Source organism: Grus americana, chromosome 1 (assembly GCF_028858705.1).
Source record: "Grus americana isolate bGruAme1 chromosome 1, bGruAme1.mat, whole genome shotgun sequence".
Classification (NCBI taxonomy): Eukaryota; Metazoa; Chordata; class Aves; order Gruiformes; family Gruidae; genus Grus; species Grus americana.
In genome coordinates this window covers 102,629,457-102,650,597 of record NC_072852.1, presented here as the reverse complement: position 1 = coordinate 102,650,597, position 21,141 = coordinate 102,629,457, and the positions used below count along the sequence as shown (strand labels likewise).

At 44.0% G+C, this 21,141-nt stretch overlaps 1 protein-coding gene across 2 annotated transcripts in view; it reads right to left on the bottom strand.

The window, feature by feature from the left end:
* PTGFRN (prostaglandin F2 receptor inhibitor) overlaps window positions 1-21,141 on the bottom strand; it is a 71,574-nt gene that overhangs the window by 14,244 nt on the left and 36,189 nt on the right. Inside the window, exons 5-6 of one of the 2 annotated variants that reach the window (XM_054804420.1) lie at window positions 16,998-17,423; window positions 9,715-10,134 (exon numbers count right to left, since the gene is read on the bottom strand). In XM_054804420.1, the coding sequence (XP_054660395.1) occupies window positions 9,715-10,134; window positions 16,998-17,423 (846 nt within the window). The remainder of the gene's footprint in view (window positions 1-9,714; window positions 10,135-16,997; window positions 17,424-21,141) is intronic. The other variant, XM_054804429.1, reaches the window with a different exon arrangement.

Genomic DNA, 21,141 nt, shown 5'->3' with positions numbered 1-21,141 from the left:
CAAAGGTAAAACAGCACCATAATAATCCTGGTACTGTTTATAGCTTGGAGTCTATCCTAAGTCACAGCAGCAAGTGAGGTGACATCATGTCACGCTCTACTCCAGCAAAGAGGCTCTGTCCTGGCTAGATGCTGGCAGGGATTGAGCAAGGGAGATGAACTACATGATTCCAACCTTGTCAGGCTATGGATGGGCTGCCTTACCCCTGCCCTGGCAGGGTAAACAAGGAAAGACAGAGGGTACACATAGACAGGACTTTTCAGGCCTTATTTCTAGGCTGAAAATCCAGGCATCTACAGCATTCAACAGACACTGGCTTCAAACCCTGGCATGCCAACAAACCACTAATGCAGAGCGGAATCTGAGCGCTGCTGGCCACTGAATGTCATGAGGGTAAAGGCTAAGCTTGTTTGGTCACTCAGCCAGGAAAGGCCACGTATCATGGTAATGCAGCACTCTTCTGTTCTGGGTCACCAAGCGCATCTCTACCCTACCTCCCACATGAGGAGTCAAAGCTTTCTAGGCAGTAAGAAGGCTGCTAGGCAGCAACTGCTCTGCCATTTCATGACTGTACTTCCCCTTGGTAAGCCACACACGTGTCTTTCCCTTTGGTTATTTCCCTACTAGGGTACATCCCCTTCAAATTACCACCTGTACCTCCAGGGAGAAATCACTGTCCTGTGTCAGAACTGGATTTCAATGGAGTTCAGAGATGTGTCAGGGGTTGTGCTCTTCCCGCTTTTCCAGCTGAGGAGGGAAAACAATTATTTTTTTAAACCTAAGCAAGGTTCATTACAGTGAAAGCTTTAGTTCAGTCTTGAAAATTGTGTGGTTGCAACTTCCGAGGAGAAGCACCTTTCTTCTTTGGAAGTATCTCAGGCCTTTTGCCCACATGCCCCATGCCCTGGGCTTCAGGCAAGACAGGACAGAATAAAGCATCTTCATAGATTCCCCCCCCCCCCCCCCCCCCGCTACAAAACCTGAGCAGGAGGCTGTTTTCAGAGACCCATTAGCCCTGAGCTGGACCACAAAGACCATTTACTCCCCTACTCTCCACCATAAAATACACTTGAGTCAGAGTCGTAGTCACTACACAGCCTGGGAAAGATTCACAGAAGCTGTCGACATGGCTATAATCCCTCATTTAAAAAAGTCACCTGCATGCGACCCTTCTCTATAAAAGGATTCTGGTCTTTGCTTTGTTCAGTTTTATTCTAAAAAACCCAAATGACCAGTGATTTTAACATGATAACTTGCCTGATTTATGTCCACAGTTTAAACAATTTACTCTGACTTCAGCTGAACCTGTCTGGCAACAGGATGAGAGAAGCAGGAACAAGCTGCATGTCAATCTCAAACAAAAGCAGCAGCAAAACAGTGTTTGTTATTGGGTTACAAAACCATCACCTTATCTAACTGGACATCTGCTTTACTGCAAGCTCAAGAAAAGCACCTAGGCAAAAAACAGCACCAGAACAAACACGGGATGCTTCCAGACACATTTTCAAGCCTCCTGAGGACCTCCCAAGAGGTTGCAAATGTGCCACAAAAACCTTCTGTAAGGTGTAGATCCTGTTGTTTTGGGTTTTTGGGGGGTTGGTTTAGTTGTTTGGGGTTTTTTTCCCCCATTACCATCATACCATAGTATTCAAGAGGCCCTGGATCTAGAGTCCACCAAGCAGGGCTTGGCACACAAACCCCAAGTGCTTTTCTCAAGTTTTTACCCTCCAAGACAAAAAACCCTGCTCAACCCCAAGCTTACAGATGCAGGCATGTGGTAACAGGCAACTCCCAGTAGACACAGATGACACTGACTATCAGGGTGTCTGCACTGCCACGCTCAAGCACTTGCAGTATCACAAGGCAGAGTTGGGGAGGTGACGTGAACTCTCCCTTCAATGAGATCTGAGTGCACACCACACTAACATTGAGAGAAACAGAACTCTACAGATAACAGATCATGTGGCTTTGCTCACATTGCCACCTGTATTTAACAGTTTGAAATACTGTTATTGGCACCTACTGGTCACCTGGGAGAATAAAAAAACCCAGAATTTAGTTTCAATTGCCGGGTTGACAGATGAAGCATGACCTGTAAAGCTCATCAAGAACAAAGCAAAGTTAAGTGTTGGAAAGCTGCTCAGGAGTTTGAAAGCTGAGAAATAATTGGATTTTAATAACTTCAGGTTTGAAGATAAGTGTCATGCCCTCAGCTAAATCACAAACAGATTTACAAAACAAACCAGCATTCCCAATTCTAAGCATCAACCCTCCCCTAAAGTGCCATCTTCTGATGAGACCCTTGATTTAAACTAAGCCAAAATCTCTGTTCCTCACTACAGTAAGGCCATATGTAAGCTTAGATACAACCCCTAACAAAAGTTTTCATCTTTATTAAAGTAATAACAATTTTAAAAGCATCTGCAGTCAAGATAGGAATAAAAAGTTTTCAGAGCATTTCTTGACTTCTGAATGCTTGAAAATACACTATATAATTTTACACAGAAAGTGAAGAAACTGAGGTTAGAAGTTTACTGGTACAAATATAGAAGTACTGAAGGAGAAACCAGGTTCCAGGATCAGGACCTGTTTGGTGTAATTTCTTCTGAATGTCCCCTTTTATGGCAGATCTCATTGCTCAAACCGTTGATGCCATGCAACCCAGGAAGGAAACTACAGGATCTGCATCCTATAAGTGATATGGTTTTCACAACTAAAAAGTATATTGCAAATTCTTCCACATATGTAAATAAAAGGAAAACATATTTGTAAGCTGCACCAAATTTGGTTTATTACTTTGTGCTCAGATTCACACTGAACAGGCTGCAGGATGGAAAGGGGGAGTTCAAGTTTACTGAGTTAATTTACTCAGCTTAAGGATTCACATATTGGAGAAAAATAAAAAAATCCTGAGCCCTACTTACCTGATGTCACCCCATTCTCCCTGCTTACTTCCCTGCTTTGTAATCCAAACACCTTAAATATGCAAGAAAAAGAAGAGGAAAAGGAAAATAACCAAAAGCCAGTTAACATCTAGATTTACAACAGAAGAGATCCCAATTACCTAGGTCCTAGGTGACATTTTGGCCTTTTCTATATCATTTTAGCCAGTACTTCTCTGCAAAAATAAGATATAGTCTCCCCACAGACATGAGTTACCTTTATTTTCCAGACAAGCAAAGTAGAGCAGATAAAGGTCAAGTAACCTGACTGACAGAGATCCAGAGCAGGCTGTTCCACCCAAGAAGCCTGCGCCCAGCCCATTACCAAGCAGGGAGGCTGCAACCACTGCATGCAGCTTCCCTACTTGCAATCAGCCAGCACCATGGACCACAACAGGGAAAAAACCTGATGCAGCAAGTTCTCTGTCTTCCAAAATACCACTCATATCTGCCCTGGCACCAAATCATTCACTCATGAACTGAGAATCCCATGACCTGCCTTTCTCCATATAGTGAGCTACTTCACCCACACCATTTCAACCCCCTGCCCTCTCCCTGCTTCTTCATGGAGCTGTTCCCTAACAAGTTTTACCCCAAGCCTCATAATAGCTGTTACTGGAAGAAGCCCCCAGTAGTTTAGTCTGTGGTTTCCACTTCCAGCTACAAATTAATGTACACAGGCACAAAGGCACACAATGACAAAGCACGTTCCTGCCCATTAACAGTGGCTGGAAAATACCAGCCTTTCTTGCCAAAGAGTTTCTGCTGTACTGCTCTTCATTCATTTCCATGATTAAGGTTTCTTTCCTTTAAGAATCTTTCTATTCTCCTTTCTTGAAACTGAGTATCTCTCGGGGTCATTGCAGGGCATCATTTCATTTTAATTGCAAGTTCAACATCAATACTCAGCTCATATTTCAGCAGCTCTCAGTTTATCTCAGCTTCTTCCAAAGTGAATGATAATACATTGCTGTGCAATGAGCTCACATGCAGATGTAATCCAGAGCTGAAGATTTCATCGAGACGCTTCCCTTAAAGTTCTCTTTTATTTTTGTCTCTCCAGAGCTTTCCGCCCTCTGCTGAATGGCACAGGGGGAAGCCAGCTCAGAGCACAGCCAAGCTCCAAATGGTTCCTTCTCATAACATACTTCTCAATATGAGCTTAAAAGCTTCCTTCTCCTCGCTTCCCTCAAGGGAAAAGAAAATAAGACACTTCTGTGGAAATCCCTGTGAGTGTATAGTGGGCAAAAACACTTTAAACACTAACCTGCATTGCAGGGTTCAGGGTAAAAGGGACAGAAAATTAAACGACAAATGCCAAAGAAGAATTTATGACACCAGGAAAAGCCAGGTGGTTTTCACAGAGACCAGGTGCCTCAACATTAAAAAACCAGCTGCAGGCCAGCTGGAGCCATTTGAACGAGATACCGCTACACAGACACAGAGGCCTGCATCAGAGAAGCACTCTGATCTCAAGCAAGTTCCCAGCTATTTGACTGTCACCCTTGCTGGCCAGCTAAGGCTGCAGGCAAAGGGGTGCATGAAAAAAGGAAACAGCCTCTCTCATCCGCTGCTCAGCCCTAGCAGTGCAAAGGCATTGCCACTGGAGCAACACTTCTAGGTTACCAGAAGACAAGCCAGAGATTTCAGGTTGGGTGGGTAGGATCGCTGGCTTCAGAAGATGAAGAAAAGAACAGAAGACATGAAAGAAAGGCAATGTATGCATACATCATCCAATAGCTCAGGGGGAAAGAGGATGCATTGGACTTTCAGTAGAAATGATGCAATGAAATTAAGAGAAAATTTCACAACAAACACCCGCAGCTGTTCTTGTCCCTCACATTGCTGGGCAACCTTTGAAGAAGACATGGCAGAACTTCTGTTCTAGACTGCGAAAACCAAAAAGAAGCACTGAAGAATATTAAAGTCTTCCTATGGGACAGCTTCCCCTGTCCCTCAAATAAGCTTAATCTACTTACAGCTACTGGGCATACAGCAGGCATTCATTTTATGAAATTAGTCTAGTGATCCATGTTATTCATAAGGCCAGACCAGAAGATTCACAAGATCCTCTCTGGTCTTAAAATATATCCAGCAGAGAACAATCTGCCATTGATTGAATATTTGAAAGTTAATAACCTACTAGGCTCCTCCTCATCATCCCCACCCCCTGACTTCCAGTTTATATAATTCAGTGGACAAAATCCACATTTCACTTTTTAGTTCAGGAAGTTTCAAACAAATGACATTACATTAACATTTCAAATCGTTAACCAAATGGAATAAATATGTTCCTCTGCAACAGCAAGTGGAGAAAGAAGAGAGGAGGTCTCTGCTTGCAGCCAGCAAGTTCTGCCTTGAATGGAAAGAATCTGAGCAAGACATTTTCCACAGATGTTCATGGAAAAACATTTCAGAGCACTGCCACATTTCAAGCCTATTGTGGCAGGAAACGCTAAAGTTTCATGTGCGCAGTCCCCAGCTCATATATAAAAAGCTTACAGGCCTCCCGCCGCTCAGATAGATCACATTGCACAATGCGTATGCGCGCTAAAAACCCCTCCTTGAAACATCACCCAACTCAAAGAGATCTGGGACTCAAAGTGGAAGAAAGGATTTCCAGTCCTAGCAAACCTCCCCACTTCCTGTCAAAAAGGAATCAATTAAAAAAAACCAAGAAAGAAATTCCCCCTGTGACTAAAAGCTTCATGTAAAACTGTTTAAGAGCTTCCTTCTGCTGAAAATGCTGCTTCGACATTGATCGCCTCCCCACTTCATCCCTCATACTGCAAGCTGAAAAATGCTGTCAAAGTCCAAGCCTTCAAAAGTAGGGAGGAGACTAGAGTATCTCCTATTTTTTGAAGTTGTACTGCCTTATTATAGCCCCTCCCCCCAAGTCACAGCTAAAATGCCTTTCTGTTACATTTTGAGAACCCCAATAGTCAGGAAAACTGTTAATGAGTCAATTGCACTATTAGGGACAAACATGCCCAGAAGCTTCTCCTCACCCATTTAACTCAGGATTTAGCAGAGCAGTGCTCCCCAGCTTTTACAGTTACTGGGAGAGCTGCATGCCCCTCTGCTTTTTCTGACCCTTTCCTGGTAGTATCTTCCCTCCAATTTTGTGGAGCCTCTCATTCTCCCTAGAAAACACTAGCCATCTCAGCAGTTCTGCCTTTCACCCCTCCCATTAGGGAAAAATCTGGCACCAGCTTCTTTTTCCGAAGAACAAGTTTGACAGCTGCCTGTAGCGCAGGATGCAAGACAAGGGCGTGATATCCAAGCTGTGCTTTTATAGCTGCTCCACCACTTTGCCATCTACCTCCTGCTCCCTGACTCAGTCACAATTTGCATGAAAGACTGTACACCTCAGCAAACAAAACCAAAGCAACGCACCCACGAAACATCTTCTGCCTTGTATACTTCATTGCAAATAATTTCCAAATTATAATTTCACAGTTAGTCTATTCTAACTGCTTATGACACATCCTCATCATGCCCAGAGATGAATGCCCACCAAAGATATCCAAATAACAACTGAAGGACACAAAGTTCTTCCACCAGTTGAAGAAAGGAAGGTATTTCAAACCAGATTTTGCTACATGCCATGATTATTCTGGGAAATAGCTCCCCAGTAAATTGTGCCTGGGATCTCATTTCTCTCTTCATTCTTTTGTAAAGAATGAAAGGCTGACAGGGGTTCAGGACCATCCCTCCTCCTGCTCCAGCCTTGCGACTGGAATTCACACATTCCCAGCGCAGTGCTACAAGCTGCCTCCCTCTCTTCGTTCTATGCACCAGAAATCCTATCTGGGTGAAGAGGCTGGAAGTAGAGAGTGACAGCAAAAAGAAGTCAAGACTGTAACATGCACACTTTCCTCCCTTGCATAGCTCACAGGTTTCCCTCTGAACCATGGATATTAATATGTATTGGGTTTGCGTGGCAAGGTTTTGGTAGCAGGGGGGCTACAGGGGTGGCTTCTGCAAGAAGCTGCTAGAAGCTTCCCCTATGTCCCAGACAGACCCACTGCTGGCCAAGGCCAAGCCCATCAGTGACAGTGGTAGCGCCTCTGGAATAACATAGTTGAGAAGGGGAAAAAACTGCTGCACAACAGCAATTGCAGCCAGGGAAAGAAGTGAGAAGATGTGAGAAACTCTGCAGACACCAAGGTCAGTGCAGAAGGAGGGGGAGGAGGAGCTCCAGGCACCAGAGCAGAGATCCCCCTGCAGCTCGTGGAGAAGACCATGGTGAAGCAGGCTGTCCCCCTGCAGCCCATGGAGGAAGGATGAGGGGGTGTAGAGATTCCACCTGCAGCCCCTGGAGAACCCCACACCAGAGCAGGTGGATGTGCCTGAAGGAGGCTGTGACCCCATGGGAAGCCCATGCTGGAGCAGGCTCCTGGCAGGACCTGTGGCCCTGTGAAGAGAATCCCATGCCAGAGCAGGTTTGCTGGCAGGACTTGTGACCCCGTGGGGGACCCACGCTGGAGCACTCTGGTCCTGAAGGTCTGCACCCCATAGAAGAGACCCACACTGGAGCAGTTGGTGAAGAACTGCAGCCTGTGGGAAAGACTCACGTTGGAGAAGTTGGTGGAGGACTGTCTCCCATGGGAGGGACCCCACACTGGAGCAGGGGAAGAGTGTGAGAAGTCCTCACCTTAAGGAGAAAGGAGCGGCAGAGACGACATGTGATGAACTGACCCCAACCCCCATTCCCTGTCCCCCTGTGCCGCTGGCAGGGAGGAGGTAGAGAATCCGTGAGTGAAGTTAAGCCTGGGAAGAAGGGAAGGGTGGGGGGAGATGTTTTAAGATTTGGTTTTATTTCTCATTACTTGACTCTGGTTTGATTGGTAATAAACTAAATTATTTTTCCCGAGTTGAGTCCGTTTTGCCCATGATGGTAAATTGGTGAGTGATCTCTCCCTGTCCTTACCTCAACCCATGAGCCTTTTGCTATATATTCTCTCCCCTGTCCAGGTGAGGAGGAGTGATAGAATGGCTTTGGTGGGCACCTGGTGTTCAGCCAGGGTCAAACCACCACGTGGCATGCCGCCAAACTTTTTGGATGGGAGTTCAAAGTGACATAATGCAAGGAATGTTGGGAGAGTCACCAAGCACCACTTTTGTGCAGGAAAGCCTCCACATAAGAGCTTGGAGGGGAGGGGGTTGGGACAGATTTCATTCTTCCTGATTTCTTGCATCACCCCTTTGCAAATGCTGCTCTCCCACTGTTTGACCCAGATATCAAGAGTAATAAGGCTAAAATTATAGCCCATTAAACGATCTCAAGGAAGACACAAATCTACGGCAATATTCAGCTGTGACAATGCTGCTCTAAGAGGCATTTGGAACACAGGCAACTAAGATTATTTTCAGAACAGTAACTTACCATAAAACTAAACAAAAAGCCAACCAGAAATTACCTAGAACTGAGATAAGCATTAAGCTGAGTCAACATCCTCTCTCTGGCCAGCTTAGGTCAGGCCGCATCTTCATTAAGGCTTGTATCAGGATGCCACATTTCAAAGCTGCTTACAGAGTGATGTCCTCATTACAAGGCTGTTGCCCTGCACTCAGCCCTTGTCCTTTTCCCAGTGTGTGTAGTATAAGGAAGTTCAGTTTTCAGAAATCACCTCACAGAGAACAATTACCGTAGTTATGAATGCAACCAGAAGTCAGGCTGCTCTTGCCTAGTCACAGACATCTTCTAAAAATCCTACAGCCCCACTATTATAAGCAGAATAACTCACATGAGGAACAAGGGATGTGAGAAGAGACCTTCTCCCAGGCTGTGCTTGTGAATAGGAATGGGGGAGTGCAGAAGGTTTGAGATGGAGCAGCTAACTAGAGAGCATCAACATAGGATGCACCTTTGGGCTACACCAAGAGGACTTCTTAAACAGTTTTGAAGAGATTAGCTTGGTTTATCAAATCATGAGATGAGCCCCTCACTCATAAGTGCACCACCATTAGAAGAACAAGTCTGCAGTACTTCCCACCCACACAGCACAATAGGAAGTCAGTGTTAACATGCATCTCTGATGATCCAAACCAAGCCTGTCTCCATCTCCCTCCCCCCAACAATATACCAGGGCAGGCACGCTTCTCTAGAAAAGTCTCAACAGGCAGGCTATGTTACAGCTGAAGGTGAGGGTTTCAGCAAGGATGTGAGGAACAGGATGCACTTCTGATACTGAAATTCATCCCAATTTGTGGAGCTATGTAGTCCAGCCACAAGGGGCCTCTAAGGTCTTCCAGTGGCAGCATACACTTGCTGAGATGGCTGAAATGTTATCATTGCCTTGACCTGACCATTTTCTGCAATTACATCAACAAGAAGGTGTGCTCAGGCAATTTAATGCTATGCTAATCGAGTCTGGTTTGGAATCTAGTTTAATTTAATGTTCTTCCAGAGCAGCCACTACCAAATAGCAATCTAGTGATAAAGTTGGCAAATGTGGCAGCAGTTACTCCATACTGCGAACCAGCTCTGAGCCTGCAAGACCATAAAAGCTGCATTAGTAAAGAAGAATCCAGAGATTATGATTACAGTCAATTCATTAAACATCTCTCCGTAAACAATCAATAGCACAAAGGACACAAGTACTACAAAAGGTGACAAGCAAAGTTCTCAGCCATCATACCATTTGGAGACCCCTTCCCTGTTCCAAAGAGCATGTATTTCCCAGAGACAGGGAAAACACGGGGAGAACATCAAAGAACTCTCTTCACTTTCTGGCTTAAACACACAGCTGCCAGATCCTATACCAACCTGACGTCTGGAAGTCTATCTGGATTGGGTTGGATAAGCCATTCACTGCTTCACGCCACATGCCACCACCACCTGGAGACCAGGCAGTCACCACACAGCGATACAGCCCAGCATCAGAAATCTGGGTCTGATACATCCTGTAGCGGAACTCATTCTCCTGGACCTTCTCCAGAACCACGCCATCCACACGAGTCTGATCCGTCCAGTCTTCCAGCCGAACTACTGAATCTTGGTTCAAGGAGATTATGCGAGTGGTTCCATTTGGATTTGACTGATCCGTTAGTGGCTTCTCAGCTGTAATGAGGACAGAATAGCGTGGCGTCTTGATGTTTTTAGAAGACACTTTGCATGTCATCTCAAAGGTATGGCCTGCTACAAAGAATGGCTTCAATTTCACCGCCTCCACTGTGAGCGTGTAATCTGAAGAGGGAAGGAAATAAGCAGCAAGAGAGGGGTTAATAAATAGGTGCAGATATTTCTGCAGCACCTTTCAATCTAGAAGATTACAAAGAACAGACAAATCCCAGCACATTTATCTAAACACATATGGACATCCCAGAATGCTACTCAACAGTGCACACACACTAGTACACAACAGTTTGGGTCAAGATGCAAGGATTCAAACACACACCAAATACTGAACAGATAATGCAATATGCAGGTCATAGCATGACAGGACCTCCAGGACTTTTCTATTCAGGAGTAAAGAGATTAGTCAGACAGGACTCCGAGTCCCAGTTTCACACTGGAACTAGAAGAGTACCCTTAGTGATAGGGTACAAGGACACTGCTGAAGTGCTCGTGACTAGTGACAAAAGCCACCACTGACTGGATCAGCAGCACTTAGTGTACCTTCTTTTATTTCCCCTGAAAATCTACTCTAACAGCAATCCAGACACATTCAGTTGAACTCCCAAGATCAGTTGAAATGCATGACAAAAAGGATGATAATGGGGAGGAGTCTCCATCCCCAGCACACCCATACACACTCCTCTATTTCGAAAGAGTTCCGTATACCTCTGTCTCCATTGTGTTCTTTTCCCTCGCTTCTCATGCATTCACCTGAGTACAAGGCCTACCAAGAAGCCTTGACCTTTCCCAACAGCCCATTTGGCATCAAGAATGCCAGCAACACTTACTGCTCAGTTTCTTTTCCTTTCTTCAGCATTCTCTAAGTCCTCCAGCTCCTTAATCCCAAGAATCCCTTAATTACAGGGTTTGGGAAAATTATACATCTAGAAGCACAGCCCCAAGACACAAAAAATACAAGCTCACAATAAGAAATTGAGAAAATGAGGAGTGACTGAAATCAGAACCAGATAAAAGGAAAGGGAGTTGCTAGTTTCCTGGCACTGTGATGAAGAGACATCCCACACACTCAGGTTCTTCTTAAGAAAAGGACGCTGGGGCAGAACACACAGCTTACAGTTACTTCCCAAAGTAGCAGTATTGCAAAATTCAGCCAGTCCGACTTTCCGGACTTACTTTGCTGCAGCATATTCTCCCTTCTCCCCCCTTTATAAAAATGGGTGTAGACACATTAAAAAAACCTACACAGATCTCCTTTAAGCAAGGTGAAACTTCTCAGGAAAAGGGAAATAAGCAATGGTGAGATTGTTACACACTCCCCAAAACTGAACTAAATGCAGTAATATTTATGCCCTCCCCACAAGAGCAACAAGATACTTGTCAAGATTACATTTTGCAGTGTTTTGCCTTCAAGCAGCAGTTTTCACAATGAGTAAACACAGCCCACAAGATGAGAAACCCGGTATGACAACTTTAAATCAGTACCGTGTAAAGCAGATCACAGTACAAAGCTGTATAAAGAAACAGCAGGAGCAGGGAAGGCTGAGCTGCTTCTAGTGGTCTAACTGAGCACAGAATTACTTGATACTTCACACCAACACCCCCCACCACACACACACTTCCACCTGCTAAGCAAGTGGGAATACGAGAGTTGCACATTTAGGCACTCAGGGTACAATCACAATTGAAGTTGCACAGAGTCATTCCTGCTCCCTTGTGTGAGAACTCATTGTGCATCTGATTCTAGACTTTAAACCAATTTTTTCCTCATTCTGTGTTCATGAGATTCTGATATCCCTCTCTTCATAAGGTTGCAGCATTCAGGAGCCTAGCACAGGCCAGCTTGCCACATATTTAGGAATCTAGTAGACAATTATATTTTTGCCCCAAAAGCAGAAGCACAAACAGCTAGCCATACTGGTCTGCCACATTTTGCTGCTTCCTAGGCCTTGTAAGGGAACTCTGGGCAAAAATCCCTCCTGATGCAAACGTTCTTTGTTCTGTTGATCTTCATGCCAGAGCACTGGGTCCCAGACACCAAAAAAGAAATTTTGCATTTGGTATCTCATATATGTACTTAAAACAAATACCTTCACATGATCAGAGAAGTACAGATGTAGCTGAGAAGAGACATCTCTCCCTGCTACATGGGCTCCAAATGCCTTACTTCAACTATTCCCTGAGTCACAGGTCAGGCAGCAGTACACAGGGGAACATCTTGTCCCCAGACAGGACAGAACAAACTTTATTCCTAGGCATCCTTTCTTGACTTTTCATTTGAGGGGCACAGAAAATGCTGCTTTTTACCAATTATTTTTTGCTAAAGAAAATAAGAAAGGAGCAGTGGTAGCATGGAACAGCAGCAGAAATGCCATGAGTAGTGTTTGTGGAAGAGAACATCAGAGGCCCAGAGGTGGAGCTGGAGAACAGTGGTAGAATTCAAAAGGGTTAGAAATTAGGATGTGGAACAGAGAACAGGAAGATATATTCTTATGAAAGTTCTTTCAAAGGAAATTTCTACCTTTTAAAACCCCAAATTCCTTATGTTGGATGAATACAGAAGGCACAGGCACCTCCTCTTACCTGAGACCATAAGAAATGCAGAATGGGGTAGAGAAGGGGACGTAAAAACCAGCACATACAGATGCTGAATGTTTCTTGTAAAAAAGTATCAAAGGAACATTTCTGAATCTGCAATAATATTTGAGACCTGCGGATGTAGTAAAGTTAAAAAAACAAAACCACAAAGACAACCCATATCCTATCAACTGGAAAAGCCTAGATCATCATTCTTAACAGCACAGTTCTGTGCCAAAATTGTGGCAGCAGACAAAATGTAATTGGCACTCCATCACCCCCACCTAGAAAAACATGTAGTTGTCTCTGTGTGTAACAGTGCACATTATGGGAAAGAGGAGAACCAAAGATTTGGCACTTAACAGTAATCTGCAAGAAAAGTTAAGTGGGAAAGGAAAGTTTCTTCACATTTCCTATGTTAACAGAAACTACTCATCAGATCTTATAGCATAAGACGGGCCAGAGATGTCAAAGAACATTTTCTTCCAAGAACTGCATCCTAAGATCTCATTTCTAATCTTCCAAGAATTGCCAAGGGGGCAATGTCTGTGTCTTGACCACTACCCTGCACGCTTGCCCCTCTGCATGCACACCTGCAATCCCATGCAGAGTCTCACCTATTTCTTGTAAAGCTCCATGAATGAAAAAGCATGACAAAACATATCCCTGGTCAGTCAGGTACAGGAGGCTGCAATCGTCACGGTTTATGTTGGAAAGCGGCAGGGGAAGAGATGCTAAGTAAACCATACCCAAAGCTTATAACTAGTTTGGGCACTACTCCAAGACAGAGGTCTAGCAGCAGAAGAAATTCTAGCTGAATGATTCAGATAAAATTTGAGTAATAAACTGTACTTTGGAGCCTGGCAGTGCATGCCTCTGCCTTCCATCACTGGCCGCTCCAAGTGGTTAAGCCACACTATAATTCTCTTGCTCTCTACCACAAAATGTGTGCTCAGATTCAAGAGTACTTCCTTGGTAGTGACCAAAAAGAGTTTTTACGTAATCTAGGCCAGTCAACTTGCTAGAGAAGCCTAACAGCTACAAGGGCAAGGAGACTTGAGGAACCAGCAAACACCTTCCCTGCACTCCAGCTGGAAAAGCAGCACAATGGCCATGGCTAACAGTAACCTTAGAGCCTAATGTCTCACCAGCAGCCTCAAGTAACGCCATCTCAATATTCATAGAGGCTTCTTCATCCCTCAGTGCACTAGCTAGATTGCAAGTACAGGGAATGCAACAGACATTAAGGTAATGGCAGCTTTGCCTTCATAGGAGAAGGAGGCTATACAACACCCTGAAGTACAATTGTAGCCCGTGCAGCTCTGATACCAAGAGCTCTGAAAATACAGCAGGCATACTAAGGCCGGCACCACAGCCTGATACAGGTATATACAACGCAAGGGCTCTCCCCACTGCTGCGCACACACAACTAGACCACCTTCACCAGCCTATTCCCCTGCCAGGCAAAGAGCATACACACTTCACCTTCACACAGCCATGGGCACAAGGAGCCCAGCCACCTGTGACTGAGGCTTGAACACCTAATTTAATGTACTTCCTTGTTCTACATCCGAACTGGCACATACACCTGGCAGCTTGGGGCCATGGGTATGGGAATTTCTTTGCTCAGGAGGAACTGCATGTCTGTATTTTGCAGTGTCTATTATACACCAGCAATAAAGACAAGTGGTACTGGTAAAGATGAGTGGGTGGCAGAAATATCACCTGTTCTCTATTCACAGGACTTTCTGAAAGATTAAGAAGACCTTGCTCCCAATTAAATGTGATGGGAAGGTCTGGGCAAACATTTAGGACAAGTAACATTATGTTAGATATGATTATTTTGTAAATTAAAGACTGAAGTATTAATAAAACCCCAAACAATAATACCTTTGAGATTTAGAATTTCAATTAAAAGATAACATTGTTTTTTGCAAAGAATTCCATGCAGATCCAAAGTTGACAACATTGGTTTAGGAAACAAGCACCAATTCTGCATTCCACTGCAAATAGCAACTGTGTTTTAAATACAGGCAGTACTCAAACTCAAAGTAATAAATAAAACTATCTTTTAAACTATCGAGCTTCTTTCTGGATTGAAAATCATCTACAGAGCCAGTCGAAAAACGTTTCCTCCCTTCCTTTACCCCCTTTTTACTGATTAGAATTTGTACTCTAAATAAGAAAAAATAACAATATAATTGATGCTTTTCATTTTTGAGGTGAGATAAAGATGCTTTCTTTGTCACCTTGGTGGAGGAGAGGGTGGAAGAAAGAGGAGAAGAAACAAATCAGGCAGACCATGTCAAAAACAACGGTGATCTATGATAGCAATTGGCTGCATTTGCAAAGCTGAGTAAGCAGAAAGACATGTGAGCATTATTGGTCCCAACAGAACAAAATAGAAAAAGAAGATAAAAACCTCAAGTCAAAATAGGCAAACATACAACTTATTATATAACACAACAGAAAAAGGACTTTGACATCTTCACACAATGTTTACATTTCGAGCAAAAGCTTCCTTTTCCTGAACACCCCTCTGTACTAGCTGACCCACAGACACAACATAAAACCATTTCTCCTTTCCCAAAAACTCAGAGCAACCTTTTCCAAAGTGGCATTTCTCTGAAATTCACCACCACCACCACCCCCAAGCACTGCTCTAAAGTTAACACTGACAATGCAAGTAATGAAATAGTTGGAAGAAAAGCCTCTATATGTAGGCACAAGCTATCCAAGGAAGAGGCAAATTTCTGTTCTCTCCCTAGGCAAACACGTGAGAGCCTGGCTGCTCGCTTTTATAAGCACTGGGAGCAGTTAGGGACTCAAATCACCAGAGATACTTGTCAAAACAACAGAGAGCAGAGGCAGCAGCAGATTAACTCCTTCATAGTTGCTGGCTACAGCACTGGGCTCACAGCCGAGTCTGGAGCTCACAGGAATAGGATACAGCAGGGGACAGGGCACGCAGAGAAAGGCATCTGGGGCTAGACTGCTGAAAGAGCATGGAGGAACATGAGGGATGGAAGGGAAGAAGGTGAAATCAAACCTATATATTGCCGCCCGCCGCCCCCCCCATTGTACATATAACATGCTTTCTCAGGAGGATAAGGTGTTTGTAGGAGAGCTCACTTTCACATCATAAATCCCCCAACTCCAAGTTTTGCCAACAAAATATACTTTTCAGCATGGGGACTATAACATTTAGATTTGTGTTGCAAAATTAGCAGAGTTTTTGGACTAAAACCAGAAACAAGGGAATGTTCACACCTGTCACAGTTTGTTTTCCCTCAGAAATGTCAACACAGGCTGAGACTTTTCAACTCCAGCTGGTCTCTCTAGCTGCTCCGAAGGCAATGATCCATTACGTGTGCAAGCACATACACACACACACTCCGTGTTGTAGCATAACAACTGAACTAATTGTGACCAGCATTCAACATTAGAGATCTCATTCCTGCTGGAGAAGTCAGCTTCAGCAACAAAAATGACCTTTATGCAGACCATGCTTGGTCTGGGGATGAAGGGAGTACTGCGCAAGCAGCCCACCATTTCTCTCTCCACTGAAGCAGAATCACAGCAGAAGCTCTCCAAATTCACTGTTTAGGGATTATCCCCAAACAACTTTAAACTGATTTCAAACTACTTGTCTCTGAAATATAGTTCTCTGCTGTGGCTGCCTGAGCTAGACTGTTAAACAAATCTATCAGGATAAATGCAGCTTAGCTAAGCACAGATTTTTGCCAAAGACGTTTCTTCCCAGGTTATCCTATTCCTTCTGTCCCTATCCAACAGACCATCTTGTGTGACCTCACACATAAGCCAAACCAATATCACTCCACAGGACACCCATTTTAAACCAGTGTTAAGCGATTCAGGTAACTATTTAGCTTCTAAGAAACGTTCCTCAGAAGTGCCTTCTAAACATGGGCTTGTAGGAGAGAGAAAAAACACTCCAACTGGCAGACAGAGAAGACGTAAAGTGAGTGACATTCCTCTTTTCACTTAAAGACAAAACTGTTGCTAGCAGCAAGACGCGTCCTAGAGAGACCAAAATACTCCAAGTCATGAAAGGAGGGGCAATGACCGCAGCATCACTGCCGGATGCCACCCCACAACAACAGCTCAGCTCGTGGAACTCTCAGCACAGTTTGATTGATGCATCTCTGCTTTACACTTCCACTCCAAACTGTTGCATAGAACTGGTAAGTGCTATTACGGAGTTGCTTCCCTCCACAAATAAGAGGGCTTTACATAAGGTAATAGTGTTTTTTCCTCTTCATAACACAGAACCCCATTTCCAAAGCCCGCTAGCAGGCCTTCTGGCTGCAGGCCTGCTCAAGAGAAAACTATCTCAGCCATCCAGGTCTTTCAGCGAATAGGTGAGAGGTTCCTACCTTGTGTAGACCAGAAAATGCTGACAGATGCAGAAGTCACATCTTTGCTCTTTACCCAAGTGTTGTTGCGGTGCCTACTCCATGCAGAGATGACACAGAAATAATCCCCTCTGTCACTTTCTGAAGTCCACTGGATTCGTAAACTGAAGGTGTCAACAGTCTTTTTAGAGAAGATTATTTCCCCGTTCTGAGTCCGTTCTCTGCTCCTGTCCCCAAGCAGCAGAGTCCAGTCTGCATCCATTGTGGCCAGGAGCTCCTCTGTCACCACATCATCACCATACAGGTGCTGCCTGTAGTACCAGGAAACGGTGAAGCGGATGTTTGCTTCAGTGTCCTGTGCATTTGTGATCCTGCAATTGAGCTCTGTGGGGTCATCTGAAAACTTGGGTGTTTTAGAGGCATTCAAAAATACCTCATAGTCTGGCTCTGCAGGAGAGGAAACCCAGAAGAAAGACGTTAGAAGCTACAAGCAGAAGGGAGAAAGTGCCAGAGCTTATTAAGACATACTGCTAACTTCCAACATCCAGTCTGTGAAAGCACCTGAGCTAGAAGCCAAGTGCCAAAATACGCATTTTTCTTACAAGACCTGGGGATTGGGAACTTGGACTCCAGCTCTGACTTGCACCAGGCTGACGCGAGTACCCTTAGGCCTGCCCTTCCAAACAAGACCTTTCATTTCATATGTCTAGTCAAACCATTTCAGAAAAATCACGACTAAGAAGTCTTGTTGAGGAAAATCATTCTCTTCTTTAGGCCCGGCTCCAAGAACCCACCCTGTGGGTTATGTTTCAGCCCAGCCATTCACCTTTTGCACCTGTTCCAATGCCTGGGGCAGCCTGCAGCAACAGGACACTGGTTATTCTCTAGCTTTGGACTGACCAGAGACATCCCCTTTCCCCAATTTCTCTCCAGGATAAGAGGTCATTTCCCATCCTGAAATGCCTTCTTTTCCACACTTAACCATCCCATCATGTCTCTACAATATGGTTTAAGAATGTTAGAAAACAACCCAAAAAAATCAAACACCTCGCCCACCCACCCACCCGAGGGAGCATGGGTGCCATCACTGGCACTAGCCACAGGCAGCACCAATAGCCATGCACAGGAAATTTCAGCAGGCAGCATAATAAATACTAAGTAGGTTAAGAGTCGAAGATGCATATATCAGAAGAGCTCCACAGTCTGAAGAGAGAAGTACATGCTGTACAGCTATGAGACTAGAATACCTCAAGCTGGAAAAGAAGTGCCTGAAATTCATGGGTTAAGAATGGGGCTGTTGTATTTGAATCTGAAATAGCTGACTGTCCAAAGCCTAAAAGCGATAAAGCAGCCACATGACTATTTTCTCTCAGACTACAGAGATAGTAAAGGAAAAAGATTACAGAAAGAACCTCACACCACAAAGGAAATACATTATTTATTTACTGGTGTTAGAATATTTTTCTGTCTTGCTGTCTACTGTAATTCAGAAAAAAGACTAGCTTTCCAACTGTTCAGCCAATACTCATCACATGGCTTTTACATTGTAAGTGTATTCAGCGCTCTATATTTATTTCTTGCTTTATGTTTTATTTGGCATTTTGCCCTCCTAGAAACAATTAACTGAAGCTATAATTGGGATAGAGAAGGCAATCCAAGGCTAAAGCTTAGGCTTAGCTCACCAATGAGCCAAGATAACAAAGCATCTTAATAGAACTGCTGCGCAAACTGTGTGTGCACATGCACTTTTGGACTTCAGATGCAAAGGATAAAAACAATTGTATCAAGCAGGCTGGCTGCTGCTGTGTCCGCTTGCAGAAAAGATCTCTCACCATTAAGTACTATGCATGCAGTGTCCTTGCATCTAGCAAGAACAAGGGCATTAATACACACCAGACACTAGAGTATCCAGTGATACTGATGGTGAGTTTCTGCAGTGTTAGGTAACACACAAGCATAAAAGTACAGTTTACATAAGTCCGTGGTACCTACTACAAGTGAACTAAGTGCAGCTTTCTGCGTATTTTCAGTATACATAAGGCAAAAGTAAAAGAAAATGCACAGAATTCCTCTGCTGCAACCAAGGCATAGATTATTAACGGTGGCCAAAACCCACTTTTGGTGTAAGTCCCCATAGATCCTACAGCTACGCTACTCTTCCTGTCTCATTCACAAAAGACTAGTCTTCTCCAGGGCTTCATGATATATTGCTCACGCTCTGCAATTTTCTTATTGTTCCTGCTCGCCTCCCCTTCCCTCCCAAAAAAGGCGGCATTCAAGACCAATTAATATTTTCATAGCAATAAAGACTATGAAAGCAGAAACTCTTCTCTAGACAGGAACACGAAACCGAAAAAGCTGCAAGAAACTCAAGTTCTTAGAAAATCACTTCAGGTTTGTTTTATTTGCGGGCAGGGGAAGGACCGCTAAGAAGAGAGTTTTGGCTTTGACAGCACCACTCCAGATAGGCGCTTCACCCTGACAGACATTCAAACAGAGGATTTAGAAAGAATAAAAGGCTGGCTGGATAAACCTCATTCCTCCACTCTGTCAGCTGTCAAAGAACAGCCTCACTGACAGTTCAATGACTTAATACTCCAGCAGCTCTTAACTTCCATTAGGGAGGAGGAGTTGGTGAATTCTGGATGCAGCTGAAAACCTCAAATGCTGAAAATTTATTCTACTTTCCTTTGCCCTAGCAACCAAGCATCTGCCGAAGAGTAGATTTTATTCTTTCCTGTTGCCAAATAATGTCAAATTGGAATGGAAAGAGTAAGGAATAGTCCTACAGGCACTACAAGAGTACATGAGCAAGCAGTGCACCTGTGGCAGCATGAGCATGTGTGCATGCATGCACATGCACACAAGTGGGGGAAGGAGGGAACATTCACAAGTTGAGCGTGCAATCTGAATGGCTGAATGAGGACAGGAAACGAAGACGTTCATCACTAGCGCACTTCTAGCACACATTACAAGTATACTTAGAAACGGCCACGGCTCAACTGCTCTGTACAATGCTAAAATGCAAAATTTAAAGTCATTGTTGCTAGGATTTAACCTCATGACACAGCTATTTATTTCTGAACACCAGGCTTCAGAGCAGGCTCTCTATATGGTGGCCTTATTCAGTACTTTTATGTTGGAGGAGCTCTGCCTTGGTAACTGGACAGTACCACCAGTTTCTGATGACAAGAGGCTCTGAACGGGTACACTGAGAGGGTTCAGGCCCAGATACTTGCATCCAGTCAGAACTGGGAACAAACACCCAGTACCACAGCTCTGCCAGTTCTCTGCCAGCTCACATCTAGGTTCATTCATGCTTCCAACACAACCAGTACTTTGTGAATTTTAGCACGTGCAGATAGATACCTTACCTATAGCATCCTGCAACGCCATCCTGAGTTTCATTGCTTCTAAACTGAAGCTATTCTCTCCCCAAGATTAAACTAGGGGATAGGATGGGTAGGCTGACATATCTAGACCTATCCCTAAAACAACAGGCTTTTGAGAAGTTTTGCTGGAGTTTCATGTTTAGTATTTCTCTCAAGTAACTTTACTTCTAAGGATATTTACATAAAGACAGATCTCCAGAGCTTAAGAGTTCAGCTGGGATAATGCAAAGCAAAAGCTTTATAATCTGCAGCATGCATATGAGACAGTGGATCTCCAAAACAAATTTCTCAGGAAAGGAGTGTGGGGAAAGGTACTGTCACCCTGCTCTTGTAGGCCAGGTAGATCAGATAAGCCTGTTGGATCTCTTACCTACAGCTTCTGTTCCTCATTCAGTCAACAAGTCTTAAATGAACAACTGTTAAACACAGCTGCTTCTAACCAGCCCCTTGCAAAAAAATTTGGACATTGATGGCATTAGAGCTGCAAGAAGGGAAAGTAACTGGGGGATAAACGAAGGTGAGAATAAAGAGATCATCAAGTTTCTGTTTAAGTAGATTTTTCCACCCCCCACTGGTGAATTAAAAGAACTTGCTGCAGAAATGCTGAAGTAACATATGGAAGTAATAACTTCAAGTGCACAAATAATCCTTCGCCTGTCCAAAAGGCTAAAAATCTACTCATTTCTAGGACTGAATGATGAAAAATACACCACACCAAGTGGGATGTTAAATACTTCAGGAAAATCTGGTTTAGTAGCCACTATGCTATAATC